The sequence below is a fragment of the Rhinopithecus bieti genome, unplaced genomic scaffold (genome assembly GCF_001698545.2).
Source record: "Rhinopithecus bieti isolate Rb0 unplaced genomic scaffold, ASM169854v2 scaffold_32017, whole genome shotgun sequence".
NCBI lineage: Eukaryota > Metazoa > Chordata > Mammalia > Primates > Cercopithecidae > Rhinopithecus > Rhinopithecus bieti.
The window spans coordinates 88,170-102,949 of NW_016813578.1; the positions used below are offsets into that span (position 1 = coordinate 88,170).

The 14,780-nt window shown below is 40.6% G+C and overlaps 2 protein-coding genes across 5 annotated transcripts in view; both read right to left on the minus strand.

Moving 5' to 3' along the window:
• The window catches only part of MPP4 (MAGUK p55 scaffold protein 4), a 59,844-nt gene extending 52,422 nt beyond the window's left edge, over positions 1–7,422 (minus strand). The window contains exons 1-3 of the mRNA XM_017848656.1: positions 7,358–7,422; positions 2,687–2,865; positions 1,720–1,841 (exon numbers count right to left, since the gene is read on the minus strand). Of these exons, the coding sequence (XP_017704145.1) occupies positions 1,720–1,841; positions 2,687–2,765 (201 nt within the window). The 5' untranslated portion in view covers positions 2,766–2,865; positions 7,358–7,422. The remainder of the gene's footprint in view (positions 1–1,719; positions 1,842–2,686; positions 2,866–7,357) is intronic.
• Positions 7,423–9,312: 1,890 nt separating this feature from the next.
• ALS2 (alsin Rho guanine nucleotide exchange factor ALS2) overlaps positions 9,313–14,780 on the minus strand; it is an 84,659-nt gene continuing 79,191 nt past the window's right edge. For 3 of the 4 annotated variants that reach the window (XM_017848653.1, XM_017848655.1, XM_017848652.1), the window contains 5 exons: positions 14,164–14,209; positions 13,887–13,948; positions 13,200–13,349; positions 12,868–12,964; positions 9,313–10,634 (listed from right to left, as the gene is read on the minus strand). In XM_017848653.1, coding sequence (XP_017704142.1) covers positions 10,596–10,634; positions 12,868–12,964; positions 13,200–13,349; positions 13,887–13,948; positions 14,164–14,209 — 394 coding nt within the window. In that variant the 3' untranslated portion in view covers positions 9,313–10,595. The remainder of the gene's footprint in view (positions 10,635–12,867; positions 12,965–13,199; positions 13,350–13,886; positions 13,949–14,163; positions 14,210–14,780) is intronic. The other variant, XM_017848654.1, reaches the window with a different exon arrangement.

Sequence of the window (14,780 nt, forward strand, 5' to 3'; positions counted from 1 at the left end):
GTTATTTATTTATTTATTTATTTATTTATTTATTTATTTATTTATTTATTTTGAGTTGGAGTCTCCCTCTGTCACCCAGGCTGGAGTGGGGTGGCTCAATTTCGGCTCACTGCAACCTCTGCCTCCCAGGTTCAAGTGATTCTCGTGCCTCAGTCTCCAGAGTAGCTGGGATTACAGGTGCATGCCACTGCATCTGGCTAATGTTTTGTATTTTTAGTAGAAACAGGGTTTGACCACGGTGGCCAGGCTGGTCTCAACCTGCTGATTTCAGGTGATCCACCTGCCTCTGCCTCCCAAAATGTTGGGATTACAGGTGTGAGCCATCACACTGGGCCAGAAGAAACTTCTCAGAATAAGATATTTTAGCGTACCTAAACAGAACTGTAGATATCTTACTTTCTAACTTTAACAGACAAAGAGAAATAATTTTTTAAAGCATTTTGATGTATCCAGAGTTGCTGCAAGGACAAACGGTTGTAGCCAGCTGATACAGTGTTGCCAGTGACCATTGTGGTGGCTGTTTTGTGATTCCAGGGGGCCTCTGGGAGAAAAAGAGCTGTGGGGAGAAAAAGAAGGGGCTACCGTACTCTTCTCCACCTAAGTTAATTCCTTCCCAAGCTAAGAAGTTTGTGTAGCTCTTCTCTGAGAGTTGCCTTCTGAGAACTTTTTCCAAGTTGAAATTTCCTGCCAGTTGATACATGACATCATTGGGTAAGTAGCTGCTATGAGCTGAATGTGTACTTCCAAAATGCATATGTTAAAATCCTCAACCCAAGGTGATGATATTAAAAAGTAAGGCCAGCTGGGTGCAGTGGCTCATGCCTGTAATCCCAGCACTTTGGGAGGCTGAAACGGACGGATCACCTGAGGTCAGGAGTTTGAGACCAGCCTGGCCAAAATGATGAAACCCCATCTCTAAAACTACAAAAATTAGCCAAGTATAGTGGTGGGTGTTGTAATCCCAGCTACTCAGGAGGCTGAGGCAGGAGAATCACTTGAACCCGGGAGGTGGAGGTTGCAGTGAGCTGAGATCAGGCCACTGCATTCCAGCCTGGGCAACAGTGTGAGACTCTGTCAGCCGGGCGCGGTGGCTTATGCCTGTAATCCCAGCACTTTGGGAGGCCAAGGCAGGCAGATCATGAGGTCAGGAGATCGAGACCATCCTTGCTAACATGGTGAAACCCCATCTCTATTAAAAATACAAAAAATTAGCCAGGGTGGTGGCGGGCGCCTGTAGTCCCAGCTACTTGGGAGGCTGAGGCAGGAGAATGGCATGAATCTGGGAGGTGGAGCTTGCAGTGAGCCAAGATTGAGCCACTGCACTCCAGCCTGGGCAACAGAGCGAGACTCTGTCTCAAAAAAAAAAAAAAAAAAAAAGGTAAGGTCTTTGGGAGCTGATAGGTCATCAGGGTTCTGCCCTCATGAATATGGAATTAACGCCCTTATACAAGAGACCCCAGAGAGCTGGCTAGCCCCTTTCACTATGTGAGGACACAGCAAGAAGTTACCATTTATGAACCAGAGAGGGAGCCCTCAAAAGACACTGAATCTGCTGCCGACTGGATTTTGGACTTCCTGGCCTCCCGAACTGTGAGATATCAATTTCTGTTGTTTATAAACTATTCAGCTATCCAGCCTGAATGGACTGAAACAGTCATTTTCTACACACTCCCCACAACCCCTTCAGCAAGCAAAGGCTTCTGAGCAAACAGCACTCACCTTTAGCAGAGCCTGAAGCCACGGCGAGTGGAGGAGATCGTACAAGAGACACACTCCATTCACGTCTCTGCTGTAGAACAGACTCAGCTCTTGCAGCACAAGCCTCAGGATCTGGGAGAGGCCTAGGAAAGGAAGAGAGCAGAGATAGGGTGGCAGGTGCAGGTGTAAATGTAAAAGGCAACTCAGACAGCTGGGGCATGCCATGGGGTCTCACCAGGAGTGGAAATGACACTTGATTTCAGACCAAAAGATCTGACTTCAAGCCCTGTTCCATCTCTTACTTTGTGAACGTCACAAAGTCACATAACTATCCGAAACCCAGCTTCTCTGCCCAAGATGAGAAGGTGCTAGCTTTGTCATAGTGTCCTTAACATTGAGTAAAATAATAGATCGTGATGTGCAGATGTAAGATGTCATGAAAGGAAAATGATTGCTTTCCCCTCCCCTATCTTACCAGACTGTCATTTATCCCAAAATTATCTAGTTGTGTTCTGTATCCTCTTTCTCTAACTCAAACATGAGTCATTTCATCCTCTCAAAAAATTCTTACTGAGAGTGATATTGAAAAATTCTAATTCCCAATAGATTTTTAAAGCAAAGCTCAGTATTCTCCTGATTAAAGGGTCTAAACAGATTTTAGTGAATGTTCTTTTTTTTTTTTTATAGTATTTTCGTAGTGTTGTAGTGATATTTTGAATGTGAACATCTTAAGAAGTTCTAAGTTTTACATAAAACATTGTTGGGTAAGGGTAAAAAAGGTTTTGAATCCACCATGTCTGTTTATTTCCTTCCTGGCTTGAAATTTGCTCTTAAAGTTATCACTGTTAGGGCAGTAGTACAACCAAAAACGTACAAGATCCTCATAGGGATCGCAGTGAGTCTGTCAGGATTTCTGCCTATTGATTTGATCACATGTCAGAGGTGATACTACTTTCTGGTCTAGAAAAGGAGCCCTGGGGACACATACCATTCTGCGGATTGGTGGCTGTAGAAAGCTTCATGTCCTTCTTGTCTGGTGGATCTGCTCCTTTGTCTGACTGTATCATCCTCCCTGCTGGAGCTTCCAAAAGGAATTCAGGACTAGGAAGCAGGTCAATACACGGCACACAGCTCACTCAGTCACACTGGCCACCAGCTCTCAGCACACTGGAATATATTTTCAACAGCATTTCCTCAGAAGCCAGGCCCTGTGCGACACATTGGGATACACATCAAACGAAACACAGTCTTGCCCTGTGGTGCCTACTCTTAACCATCACCAGCAGCGTGAAAGAGAAAATGACTATTGCATAAAATGCTCTCCCTAACTCCATGTTTTAAAACACTTTTTTAGCCTTTGACAAGAATTGATTTCCTGGAAACCATCCCTACCCATTTTTAAAAAATAAATGACAAATATTACATTTATTTATCTTCCACCTCTTTACCCAGTTGACTTTACCTAGAGCTCAGAAAAGTCTTCCATGGACCAGCTGCACTCAGGTACCCCATTTCCTCTCATTGCACCTTATAGTTCTTCATAGAAGAACTAGCTGGTCTGGTCACAATTGCATGAATTATGGGTTATTACTGAGGCACACTCTTAGAATTTAGAGACAACACTGTAATGATCTGTTTTCTTGTTTTGTTTGGTTTTATTTCTAGAGTGTTTTCCTGGCTCAATCCTACAATCTGTATAGAGTCTAGACAGTTTTCTTTTTCCTTTTTTTTTTTTTTTTTTTTTGAGACAGGGTCTCACTGTGTTGCTCAGGCTGGAGTGCAGTAATCATGGCTCATATCATGCACCCTTGACCTCTTAGTTTCAAACGATCCTCCCACCTCAGCCTCTCAAGTATCTGGGACCACAGGTATGTGCCACCACAGCCAGCTAATTTTTAACTTCTTGTAGAGATGGGGTCTCACTATGTTGCCCAGGCTGGTCTCCAACTTCTGGGCAATCTTTCCACCTTGACTTCTCTCAGTGCTGGGATTATAGGTGTGAGCCATTGCACCTGGCCTAGACAGTTTTCTTAACCCTATCAGATTTAATACCAGTCTTTGAAAATTAGTTTGAAATGCTTATTTTAATGTTTATTTTTGATATTGCTTTAGGTAGATTTAGTTTCAAGAAGTAGAAACCCAAAATAATTTTGGCTTAGCAGAGTATTTTATAGTCTTGTTCATGTGAAAGTTCAGAGACAGAGAGAATGCAGGGCTAATAGGGCAGCCTTGCTCCATGAAGTTCTCAGGGAATAGGTTCCTTCCAGCTCACTGCTCTGCCACCCTAGGATGTAGTATGGTTCTGTCTACCTGCTCCAAGATGGCAGCTGCAGCTGCAGCCATCACATCTACATTTCAGCCAGCAGGGTAGGAGAGGAAGGGATTAAGAAAACACAGGCAAAGGAAGCATGCCTACTGCTCTTTAAGCAAAGTTTTCTACAAGTTGCCCTACACAATGAAGAATCGCCTCATGCCCTGTATAACTTTCATGTCACTGAAAAACAAAAAAAACCTGTAGAGTTATCTGAATCTAGACACCAACTTTTCTTTACATATAAACACAAGACACTTTTGCACAGGTTTAATATACAATGGGGAGTAGGGTATTGAGGCAGGGAAGGGAAAAAAGCCAGTAATAGGTTGTTATCAAGAAGTAACCACTGTGGGCAACTAGAGCCTAATCCCACGGGGGAACGCGGGCCAAGGGAGTGAGGGTATTTATACACCAATGGCAACATGAGGGTTTTTATACACCAATGGCAAATTTGGTGTATAAATACCCTCACTCCTTTGGGCCCTGTTGAGAGCCAACAGGTTGAGACCTCTTCCCAGAGAGCATTATTTCTGGCTCTTCCAGCATGCAACATGGATACCTTCAGAGGGGCTTGGAGGGGCTAGCAGCTGGAGTGGGCCCAGAGTGCACCAAAATGGTAATGACCAAGGCGTATGCGGTAGGGGTAGGGACCAACAACATTGTTAGAGTAGGATGATAAAGAATAAATTAAGGTTTTTGTTATAAAAGGAACTCTTCAAATTAGTTGTTAAAGACTGCAGTATTGACTCTGATAGGGTTGAGAACCACTGTCTAGAATCTAGACAGATTGTGGGTTGAAGCCAGGAAGGCTATCTAAAAGAAGAAAAGATTATTATCATTTTGACACTAAATTCTAAGGCAGTGAGAAGAGCAACACAGAAAGCTGTTACAGCATTTTGGACAACTTTCCCGTACACATTCCTTTCCAATCCTCCTGAAGTCTTCCAGTTTGCTGGGTTCTACCAAAGCTTGACATCGTTATGCTTTTGACTTGCCCTCCATCACCTACCCTGCCCACTTGCAATTTGAGTCCAATTAAACCATGCATTTTCCTCTGTTCTGCGTTTTTGCCTCTATGGAATCATTTAGCATCACAGTTGCAAATCTGACTCATCTTCCTCCCCAGAGGGGAGCACTTCCAGGGTAGAAAATTGAAAAGGGAGACGGAGTGCCTGCCAGAGAGCAGACAAAAGTCAGCATAGACAGATGAGGCTGACACTCAGGCTGACTCTTACAATTGGTTCCCCTCCAGCATCTCACAAATCACACGTCCTTGGTGAAGCGGTGCAGATTAAACAAGCCAACTGTTGTTCGCATATCATAAGGTGGACCACATTTCTATCATATTTAATGCCCAAATGACTGTGCTGAGCTAGGCCTACCCATTCGGCAGTTGGGGGCATGCACTAGAGACTACAAATTTCTGAGATGAATTTATTGTGAGGGAGCTTTATGGATAGACTGTGCTTCACAAATAGGCAGTGGTTTCTTGAGTGAATGCAATAGTTAAAATAGCTTCAAATAAATCTAGAGCCAACTTCAGGGCTACCTAGATAACTAATTCATATATTCTAAAAGGCTCGTTTTGACCCAGAGTTTCTCAGCCAGAGGCAAAAACAGTAATTACACGAATCTACAACTTATGTAAATTCTAAAAACTGTGCTTGCCTGGTCATCTTCAGGTTCCTATGACAAATTCACTGTGGATTGAAGGTTGTGTCCCCACCCCCAATTCAGATGTTGAAGCCCTAATCCCCATTGTTGATGGTATTTGAAGATGAGGCCTTCGGGAGGTAACTGGGTTTAGTTAAGGTCATGAGGTAGAGGCCCCATCATGTTATTAGTGTCTGTGTAAGAGCCATAAGAGTTCATGTGTTCTCCCTCTCCCTGCCAGGTGATGGCACAGTGAGAATCCGGCCATCTGAGAGCCAGGAAGAGAACCCTCACAAAAACCCAACCATGCTGGCACCCCGATCTTCAACTTCCAACCTGCAGAACTGTATGAGAAAATACATTCCTGTTGTTTAAGCCACTGTCTATGGTATTGTGTTATGGCAGCCAAAGTTAAGACAAAACTCCTAGAAAAAAAGTTCCAGAAAATGATTTTCCCTCCCTCCAGGTAGCTAAGAAAACAGTTGCAACTTCTTGCCCTCATAGCACTTCTCATTTTCCCAGTTATCATATCCATTGGCTCACTTAGTGTCTGTCTCCTGCAGATGTAATGTCTGCAGAGGGCCTGGGGAGCAGAGCTGTTGTTTAAAATCTTGTTCACGCCGCAGCTTCACCTGCAGCAGTGCTTGGGCCATAGTAAGCACTCGGTATGTTCAGTTGTTGTTGGGAAGGGGTAGAACAAGGAGAGGCCAAGATCTAGAAGTAAAAGGCTGATACCTCCCTCAAGGCAGTAGCCAGCAGCTGGAACTTCAATCCTGATGTGGGAGGCAGCTGAACTCCAGAGGCCTGTGCCCTCCCTTCCTTTCCTCCCCGGCCTGGTATCCTGACTTAAACCTCTTTCCCTGTCAAACTTTAAAACTGGGGGCAGAAGGGGATCTTAATCAAATGCAAAACTTTTGTTTTACAGATAAGGAATCTGACATTCAAAGAGGTATTCAGTAGAGTTAACAAGCAGTAAAATCAAGTTTTCCTCTTTTGTTTCCCTAGTCCTGAAAGATGCGGATGCCTGGTAAAAGACTTGCCTTCCTTTCTGTACCAGATTTGTCAGTTGAAACTTACCTATTTCTGCTATCTTGAGAGTGAGAATTCTTGATTGATTCTGCAAAGAAGTAAGCACCCCACCACATGCAATTCTGGACTGAGTACACAGAGAGGATAGCCAGTTCTTGACTCAGAAGATGCATTAGTGTGACTGACTCCTAAGGAATTTGTCCTAAATCTTGTTTTAAAAATCAGTATTTCCATTAGCTTTTAAAAATGTACCATGAAATGCCACAACCCCTTACCCTTATTATGCTTGCTTTTCAAAATAATGCTTTTTACTAGACAAACCCTAAAAAAGCACTTGAAAATGTAATGATGAGAAATGGCCCTTACAAAAATAGCTGGCTTACTCTGGGTCCAAATGCTGTTGATTAGGACCAGGGCAAATGCCCACTATACTCAATCTTCCTGACAACTCATTATTCCATACTTAAGAAATGGCTTCTCAAAGCAAAACCTGCTCTTTCAAGATCATAAAATTCCCCATATCATTTGAGTTACAATGAAACTAAGCCATTTGAGTTAGATTACCCAGATTTATATCTTTAGCTATTAAAAACTGACAGGCAAGCTAGGCAGTTACGGGATACATCTTCTGGTAACTGAGGATTATTTGCCAAGGTCTCTTACCTGCAAGATTGTAAACATGCAATGTTGCTCCTATCCAGACAAAAGCGTTAGTAGAAGATACTAGTGGCCTGTTAGCTGCCAAAGTCACCTCACTGCTCCCGATAAAACCTCTGCACATCCTCTTTGATGTAATCCACAGATGCCTAACCCAGCCTAACAACTAAATTACTCACAAGCCTTTCCTGCCACCAATCTTCTTAAGTATTCCTTGAACTGAAGTCTAATTTATATCATTTTCAAACCTACATTCTAGTATTTTCTCTCAAATTTCTAACACATAGTTAACAGCAGAAAACACTAATCTTTTTGTTGATTATTTCAAGATGATAGACATTCCACAAGAAAAGATAGCATTTTAATGAAAGAAGAAAATGTGATGGGACCGGAAATAATCCAATAACCTACTATCCTTATTAAATCTCTCATGTTATGGTGAGAAAACTGAAGACTCTTCAGCCAATAACAGAAGCCCATCAAAAACAGTACCTTCTGGTCAATCCCCTCCTAAGCCACTGTTCTGAACTTAACAAATAGCGTTTTCGATCTCAGATAGGAGCTACTTCTTTATCTGAAAACTTAATACTGTAGGGAGTGCTCAGTGGGAAGAGCATTTGGAAGGGGATATTGCAGAAAGGAGAGGAAGGTACTGCTGACAGCAAGGCAAAAGGTAGAGACCAAATGGCAATTATCAGAGGGTCATCAGCCCTTGCACCCACATGAAACACATGGCTTTCCTTATCTCTTCATCATAGATGAAAACACAAGCTGAGAATGTGATACATTTGTGTTCTGAGTACAGCATATTTTGTGAAAAGCACTTGTTTCAATACGATTTTCATTTTTAACTCACTTTTAAGAACTTTCAATACATAACCAGCTATGAAATGACATCTCTGGCAGCTGTAGTAGCAAAAAGCACTGGACTTCTAGAGAAGTAGGGAGTAGGGAAGTTCTAGGCTGGAGTCCCAGCTCTGGCAGTGAGCAAATCTTGGTCACTGCTTGTCTGAAAAATGGGGGGAAATGGGGATAACAGCTGCGTCCTTGGGCTGCTGTGAGCATTCATCACGCATCTGAATGATCATTGTAAACTGCCAGGAGTGCCGGGGACTTCTATTTACAAACATTGGCCTGGAGATTTAGGGTTTTTCTTCCAATATACTTCAAAATTTATCATTTTAATATGCTATCTGAAAAGCATATAGTAGGAAGAATCCAAAGTAACTGAACAATTTCATCTGTAAAAGGATGAATTGTAACACGGCTTCTCCTAGAACGGAGACAGCCTATCATCATTGGAAAACTTCACAGTGGGTCAATTTGTCTCCAGGTTTTTGTTTGTCCATTTCCACTTATTATCCACCCCCGCCCAGAGTCAGATATTCTGTAAATTTGTCTTTACCAGCCAAATGTGGTTATTTACGTGTTTGTTCAGAAACTCAAAACAATCTCTAATGTAAATGCGAAGTATTCAACATAAACGGATCTTTAAGGATTGGTCCCCTTCTAACAGTGGACAGGCACATTCTGGTAGAGGCAGCAACAAGATGGAAAGGCCTCTTGAGAAAACATTACAACTAGGAGATAATATCTAACGTTTCTAACCAGAATTTTAAAGCCTCACCTTCCCTTCCCTCTGTCTGCTTAGGAGGGAAAAAAAATAAAGAGTAACTATCAAAATATGCTTTTCATTCAAAGAAATAATAGATTTCTTTTGAGACCCATGTCCTTGTGTTATTGGGGTCAGAAAGTTAATTTGCTCTTTGCTAGAAAGGGTGCTATAACTATTGGTTTGCGTTTATTTTAAAGACAGAGATTTCTAAAACCGAAGAGGGACTTCTCAGGTCAATATTTAGAGGCATGGATTATAATGTGGGCTACAGAAATACTAAGTGTGGGTTTCCTTTCATTTTTTAGGCTGCCCTGTTCATTTCTTCTACAATCATAAAACAACCACATAAAGATGAATGCCTTTTATTATGAAAATTGCTGTTACATTACAGCCAACATTCCAAAACAGTATTTTAATAAACACTTGCCTTGATTATAAAGTAGAGCAAAAACCATGATCCTTTTCCAAAAGTAATTATCATCTCAGTCACTTAACATAAATCAGGACACTCTGTATGCTCACCACGGTGTAGGAGATGAGATGAGGAAGAGCACCTATGTTATTCAAAACAGCTACTAGTGTTACTTATACAGTATAAACCAACAACTTACAATAGGGCATTTTTTAAAAAGCAAAACACTGAAATGTTGAGGTGCCACAATACTTCTGAGATGGAAAAAGCCACAGCTTGTTTCCTTTTTTCTTCCCATCCTGAGTTCAGTGTGAGGTACAGGGAAGAACACCACCAGGCTGGGGATCGATGCAGTTTTTTGCTTATTTCCCAATTGTTAGTCCTGCTTGAAAACACAGCCTGCATGCAAAACCTCCTCAGGCTGCCATTCACAGGCCTCGGAATACAGCGTTTGTGCATGGACAAATGAGGTTCCTAGCAGCTCAGAGTTGGTGTCTGAATCCAGTGTATTCACTCTCTGTAGTGTGATAAAGAAACCAAAACAAAATTCCTATGTTCTTTTAGTCAAGAGGCAGAAGACTCCTATTTGGATGCATTCCACATTTCGGGGACAGGATGTGGTAGTTTTGCACAGAACCTCTCTCATAAAGAAAAAGCTTAGAAAAAGTTAAAACTGCAGTTTAAAAGCTCCTTTCTCCCCTCCCCTGGCAAAGAAACATGATGCACACATGACTGGAAGGGACTCAGGAAGGCAGAGTGTGGTCACTATAGTTTCAAGTACGATCTGGTTCTTGCAAAGGGATCGGGGTAACTGCAGGTGGATTCCGGCAAACCAGAAATTCAAAAATATCCATCAACTTCTTTAATATAAGAAGCTCTACTGGAAGCTTTTCTTACAACTTCATGTAGCTGACATACCCTTTACTGTAGGAAGGGATATCCTCTTCTTTTTTCAAATAGCAGATGAATGGTATTTTTAGAACTTATCATAGGCCAAGAACTGGTCTAATTGATTTTTTACCTCCTTTTCAATCCTTCCTTTAAACTATATATCTGGGCTCAGGGCTCTTATTATTAGTAAGGCTCATTCTAACAACCTAAATAACACAAAGTCCTTTCCAATTTCAACACTGTTCTTTTTTGCCACTACAGGAAGACTCCAGATGGTGTTATAACACTCTGTAGTAGATAATCCAGTTTTCAAGCTGTTATGCAGCCTAGTTAAGCTTCTCACGCTGAATCTGGTAGTAACATGCCTGGAAAAAAGTTCAAAACAATTTCAAACTCACTTTTAAAGAAATTACATAAAGAGAGCAATGCATATGGGTCTAAAGAAACAAAATCCCTTATGAACAAATTCAGTTGATGGCCCAACAGATTTAACCGATTTCACTTTTCCCTGTTCCCTTCTAGTTCCCCTATCTAGTGGCTGTCTTTTGCCTACTTGTAATTAGTATAGACAAAATTTTTTCATTTCCCATCTTATTCTAAAACAAAGTTTTTTTTTACAAGCTATCTAACATTCTTCACCAAGCAGAGACACCACAATTTGCCATTATTGATTGGACATTTAGAGTATACCAATCATTAAAATGTACAACTCTAATTAGAATCACCTAGTATGATTAATAAATATACAGATTAAGCATCCCTGCAGACGTGGGGAGTCATAACTTCCAGGAACGCATTTTTAAGAAGCACCCTGAATGATAAGTTTCCAGGTATGGGAATTACTCATACCCCAATGAATAGCACATCCAGATAACATGTAACATTTTCCATTCTTTAATTTCTTAGGCTAAATCCACAGGAGTAGAACCACTGAGTCAAACTCCACATTTTTTAATGTTGTTTATATCTACGTTAGTAACAATTGCTTTCCAAAATGGGCTACTTACCCCATTATCAGCAATGTGGGAATAATAATGACTTTACTATAACCCCACCAGTAACTTTAAAACATTCTTACAAATTTAACAGCACAAAATGGTCCCTTATTGAAATCTGCAGTACTATGATTTTCAGTGATGTTGAGTATTTTTCTACATGTAAACTTACTAGTTCAGTTTCTTCTTTGGTGATCTGTTTAGAGATACTCTTCATATAATGTAAACATTAATAATCAAAGTCATCGGTGGCCAATATTTTCCCCAGTTTCTCCCCTCTTTCAGTTTATTTAATAGAAGTGTTAATGGTAGGCTGGGTGCAGTGGCTCACGCCTGTTATCCCAGCATTTTGGGAGACCGAGGCGGGCAGATCATCTGAATTCAGGAGTTCGTGACCAGTCTGGCCAACCGGGTGAAACCCCATCTCTACTAAAAATACAAAAATTAGCCAGGCGTGATGGCGGGCACTTGTAATCCCAACTACTCGGGAGGCTGAGGTGGAGAATCACTTGAACCTGGGAAGTGGAGGTTGCAGTGAGTTGAGATCGCACCACTGCACTCCAGCCTGGGCGACAGAGTGAAACTCTGTCTCAAAAAAAAAGAAGCATTAATGGTATTTTAGTTGAAAAGTTTAAAAAGTTAACCCAGGTCAGAAACCTGACATTGAATTCTAGTTCTTTTTCTTATTTTAATTTACCTGTCTTTCCTTTTCTCTTCCTTTCTCTATATTTAAACCCCGAAGCATCTATGATTTGCTATTCTACCCTCCCTCCAAAACTGCTAATAAGCTATCCAATGCTTTGTTTTACCATTTGTTAAATAATTCCTCTTTTCCATTTTTGTGTTTGGTGTTTCCACTTTCATGTGAAGTTTTTATTACGATAGTGTTTATATGGGAGCTATTCATTCTATTTAGGTAATTGTGTATTCCTGGGACAGTCACATACTATTTTATCTTCATTATTATAATTTTATAAATTTTACTAACTGGAAGAGTAGGTCTATTCTTTCTCATTTTTCACAAGTGTTTTTGCACTTTCTATCTGCTGTTCTTTCAATAAACTTTAGAGTGATTCTTCCAAATTCCAAGAAAAATCAAGGCGGGAAACAAATGACTTCTAACAATCTCTCCAGGCCATGCAGATCAAAGAAGCTCATTTGTAATCTATTGGTTACAGTAAATACAAGGCAAAGAAAGAAGATGGAATTCAAATTCATTTACATACTGCCTTCCGTGTTTTACCCTTGTTCCATTAAATAGCACTTCTGCTGGAAACTTTCTTGTACCTTAAGAATCCTTTCTGTTTCTTTTTTAGAGTCACAATTATTTATATAAATGTAAGCATTTATAACAGTTTGAATGATCAATTTACAAGGAGGATTAGATAATGAAGAACTTGCTTTAGTATTTTGAGGAACAACTGGCTTATCCTACTTTAATATACTATATAATGTTTTAAAGTGTAGAACAAAATGTGCTCTAAAGGCATTTAAGGTTTGCATTAAACTTTTATACCAAAAAAAGTGGTTAATGGCATTTATAATATGGTAAATGAAAGACAGATATGAAGATAAAAAAGTACTAAATAATAACTACACTCACCTTCAAGGTGGTGAACATTATACCCTGTTCCCCATGCTGAAGATAGGGGTCCATTAGATCCTCAATGAGGTGTACCTCAGAGCCTAAATTCCTAATCCTGCCCCAAAGAGAAAAAGATGCTGAGTTATTTTCACTTATACATCCATTCTCCTTCTGAACCTAGTTGATGGGAAAAAGAAAGAACAACTCAATAAGAAGATAATGCCATAGTGGAATGGGTTAATCAATGTTTTTCTTGTAGAAGAGCATACTCCTGTCATCAGTTCAGAAAATGCAAGCAGCAGGCTTTTAAAAATAACGACTCACTAATAATAAAGTCATAAACCAGTTACCTGGCCCGTAGCACCACATATAAGAAAACGGGAAACAAGTCATCCATGGACCACAAGAAGTCTTCCTGGAGTGATGCCAGGACACTCTGAGAGATCTCCTCAAAAGTCTGCTGGATGACCTTAAGTTTGTCTGATGGGGTAAATGTTGTGCTGTTATAGAAACAATGACAAAAAGATATCCTATCATTTTCTTAATAAAGACATTTGATCATATTTTTTGGATAATATTCCCTCCTAGGGTTCACGTGCCTTAACCTGGACACTTAGGCATTATGAGTCGTTGGAAAGAATGACTTTGTACTCCCATGGTGCTATGAGAAAAGTAGCTTCCAACTGTCCATGATTCATATATCGTTTCCTTTTACCCATGTGAAATCTCATTCTCCTAATATATGCTCTTTTCTGAATGAGCAATTTGGTTCATTTCCCATTGGCTAAAGATGTGATTATGTGGATAAATGTCTGGAATGGCTCTCCACTACTTTTGAAAATGCAAGGTCATTTCAGAGTAAAAGATAATCCAAGGGTCTCAAAAGAGCTTTTCCGATTTCCAGGTTGAGTTTGACACCATCAGCATATAAAGTGGGGATGCTTAAGGCTTCGGTAAAGATAAGACTGTATTAATGATATCTTAATAGACCAAGCACTACTTTGATTTGTGTGGCTTTTCAACAAATCAGAGATTACCTGATCTGCTGCAGACATTCTACTGCTGAGGCAAAACAAGCATCTTTCGTGGTTGGCAAAACCTGCAAAAAAGGGAGTGAAAGTCAAGGAGGAAAACTATTTTCTGCAACAACAAAAATAAACGATATTGATGTCAGAGTGCAGGTCTTTGGTAACAACAGATGCAAACACAAGCTTGGGTACTGTTCTATCAAAGTAAAATGAAACAGTTTTGCTATTTCAAATCCTTCCCATTAGAGAAAACCATATTTGCTGAGGAAAAGAAAATTTACTATACCTTTTTACTCTCTCCAAGGATTGACAAGGTTGCTGGCCAAAATTTCCTATAATGGAATCCATAAATTGTTAATATATGTTGTTACTTATGGTAGACAAAATTCCCATAAAAATAGTTGACAGCTATATTGGCTTCCCTGTCCCCACTAAAAAGAACTGCTCCACAACAGGTTAAGTTTTTATAAACATTCGAGAAGAGATTTAAGAGTTTTTATCATCTCCCTAAGGGATTTGTCATTCTACATCCCAATAACCCTATACATTACAGATATTACCAAATATTTTTCCTTCACTCAGTTTTATCTCATTTCTTTTTTTTTTTTTTTTGAGACGGAGTCTCGCGCTGTCGCCCAGGCTGGAGTGCAGTGGCCGGATCTCAGCTCACTGCAAGCTCCGCCTCTCGGGTTTACACCATTCTCCTGCCTCAGCCTCCCAAGTAGCTGGGACTACAGGCGCCCGCCAACTCGCCCGGCTAGTTTTTTGTATTTTTTAGTAGAGACGGGGTTTCGCCGTGTTAGCTAGGTTGGTCTCGATCTCCTGACCTCGCGATCCACCCGTCTCGGCCTCCCAAAGTGCTGGGATTACAGGCTTGAGCCACCGCGCCCGGCCTTTATCTTT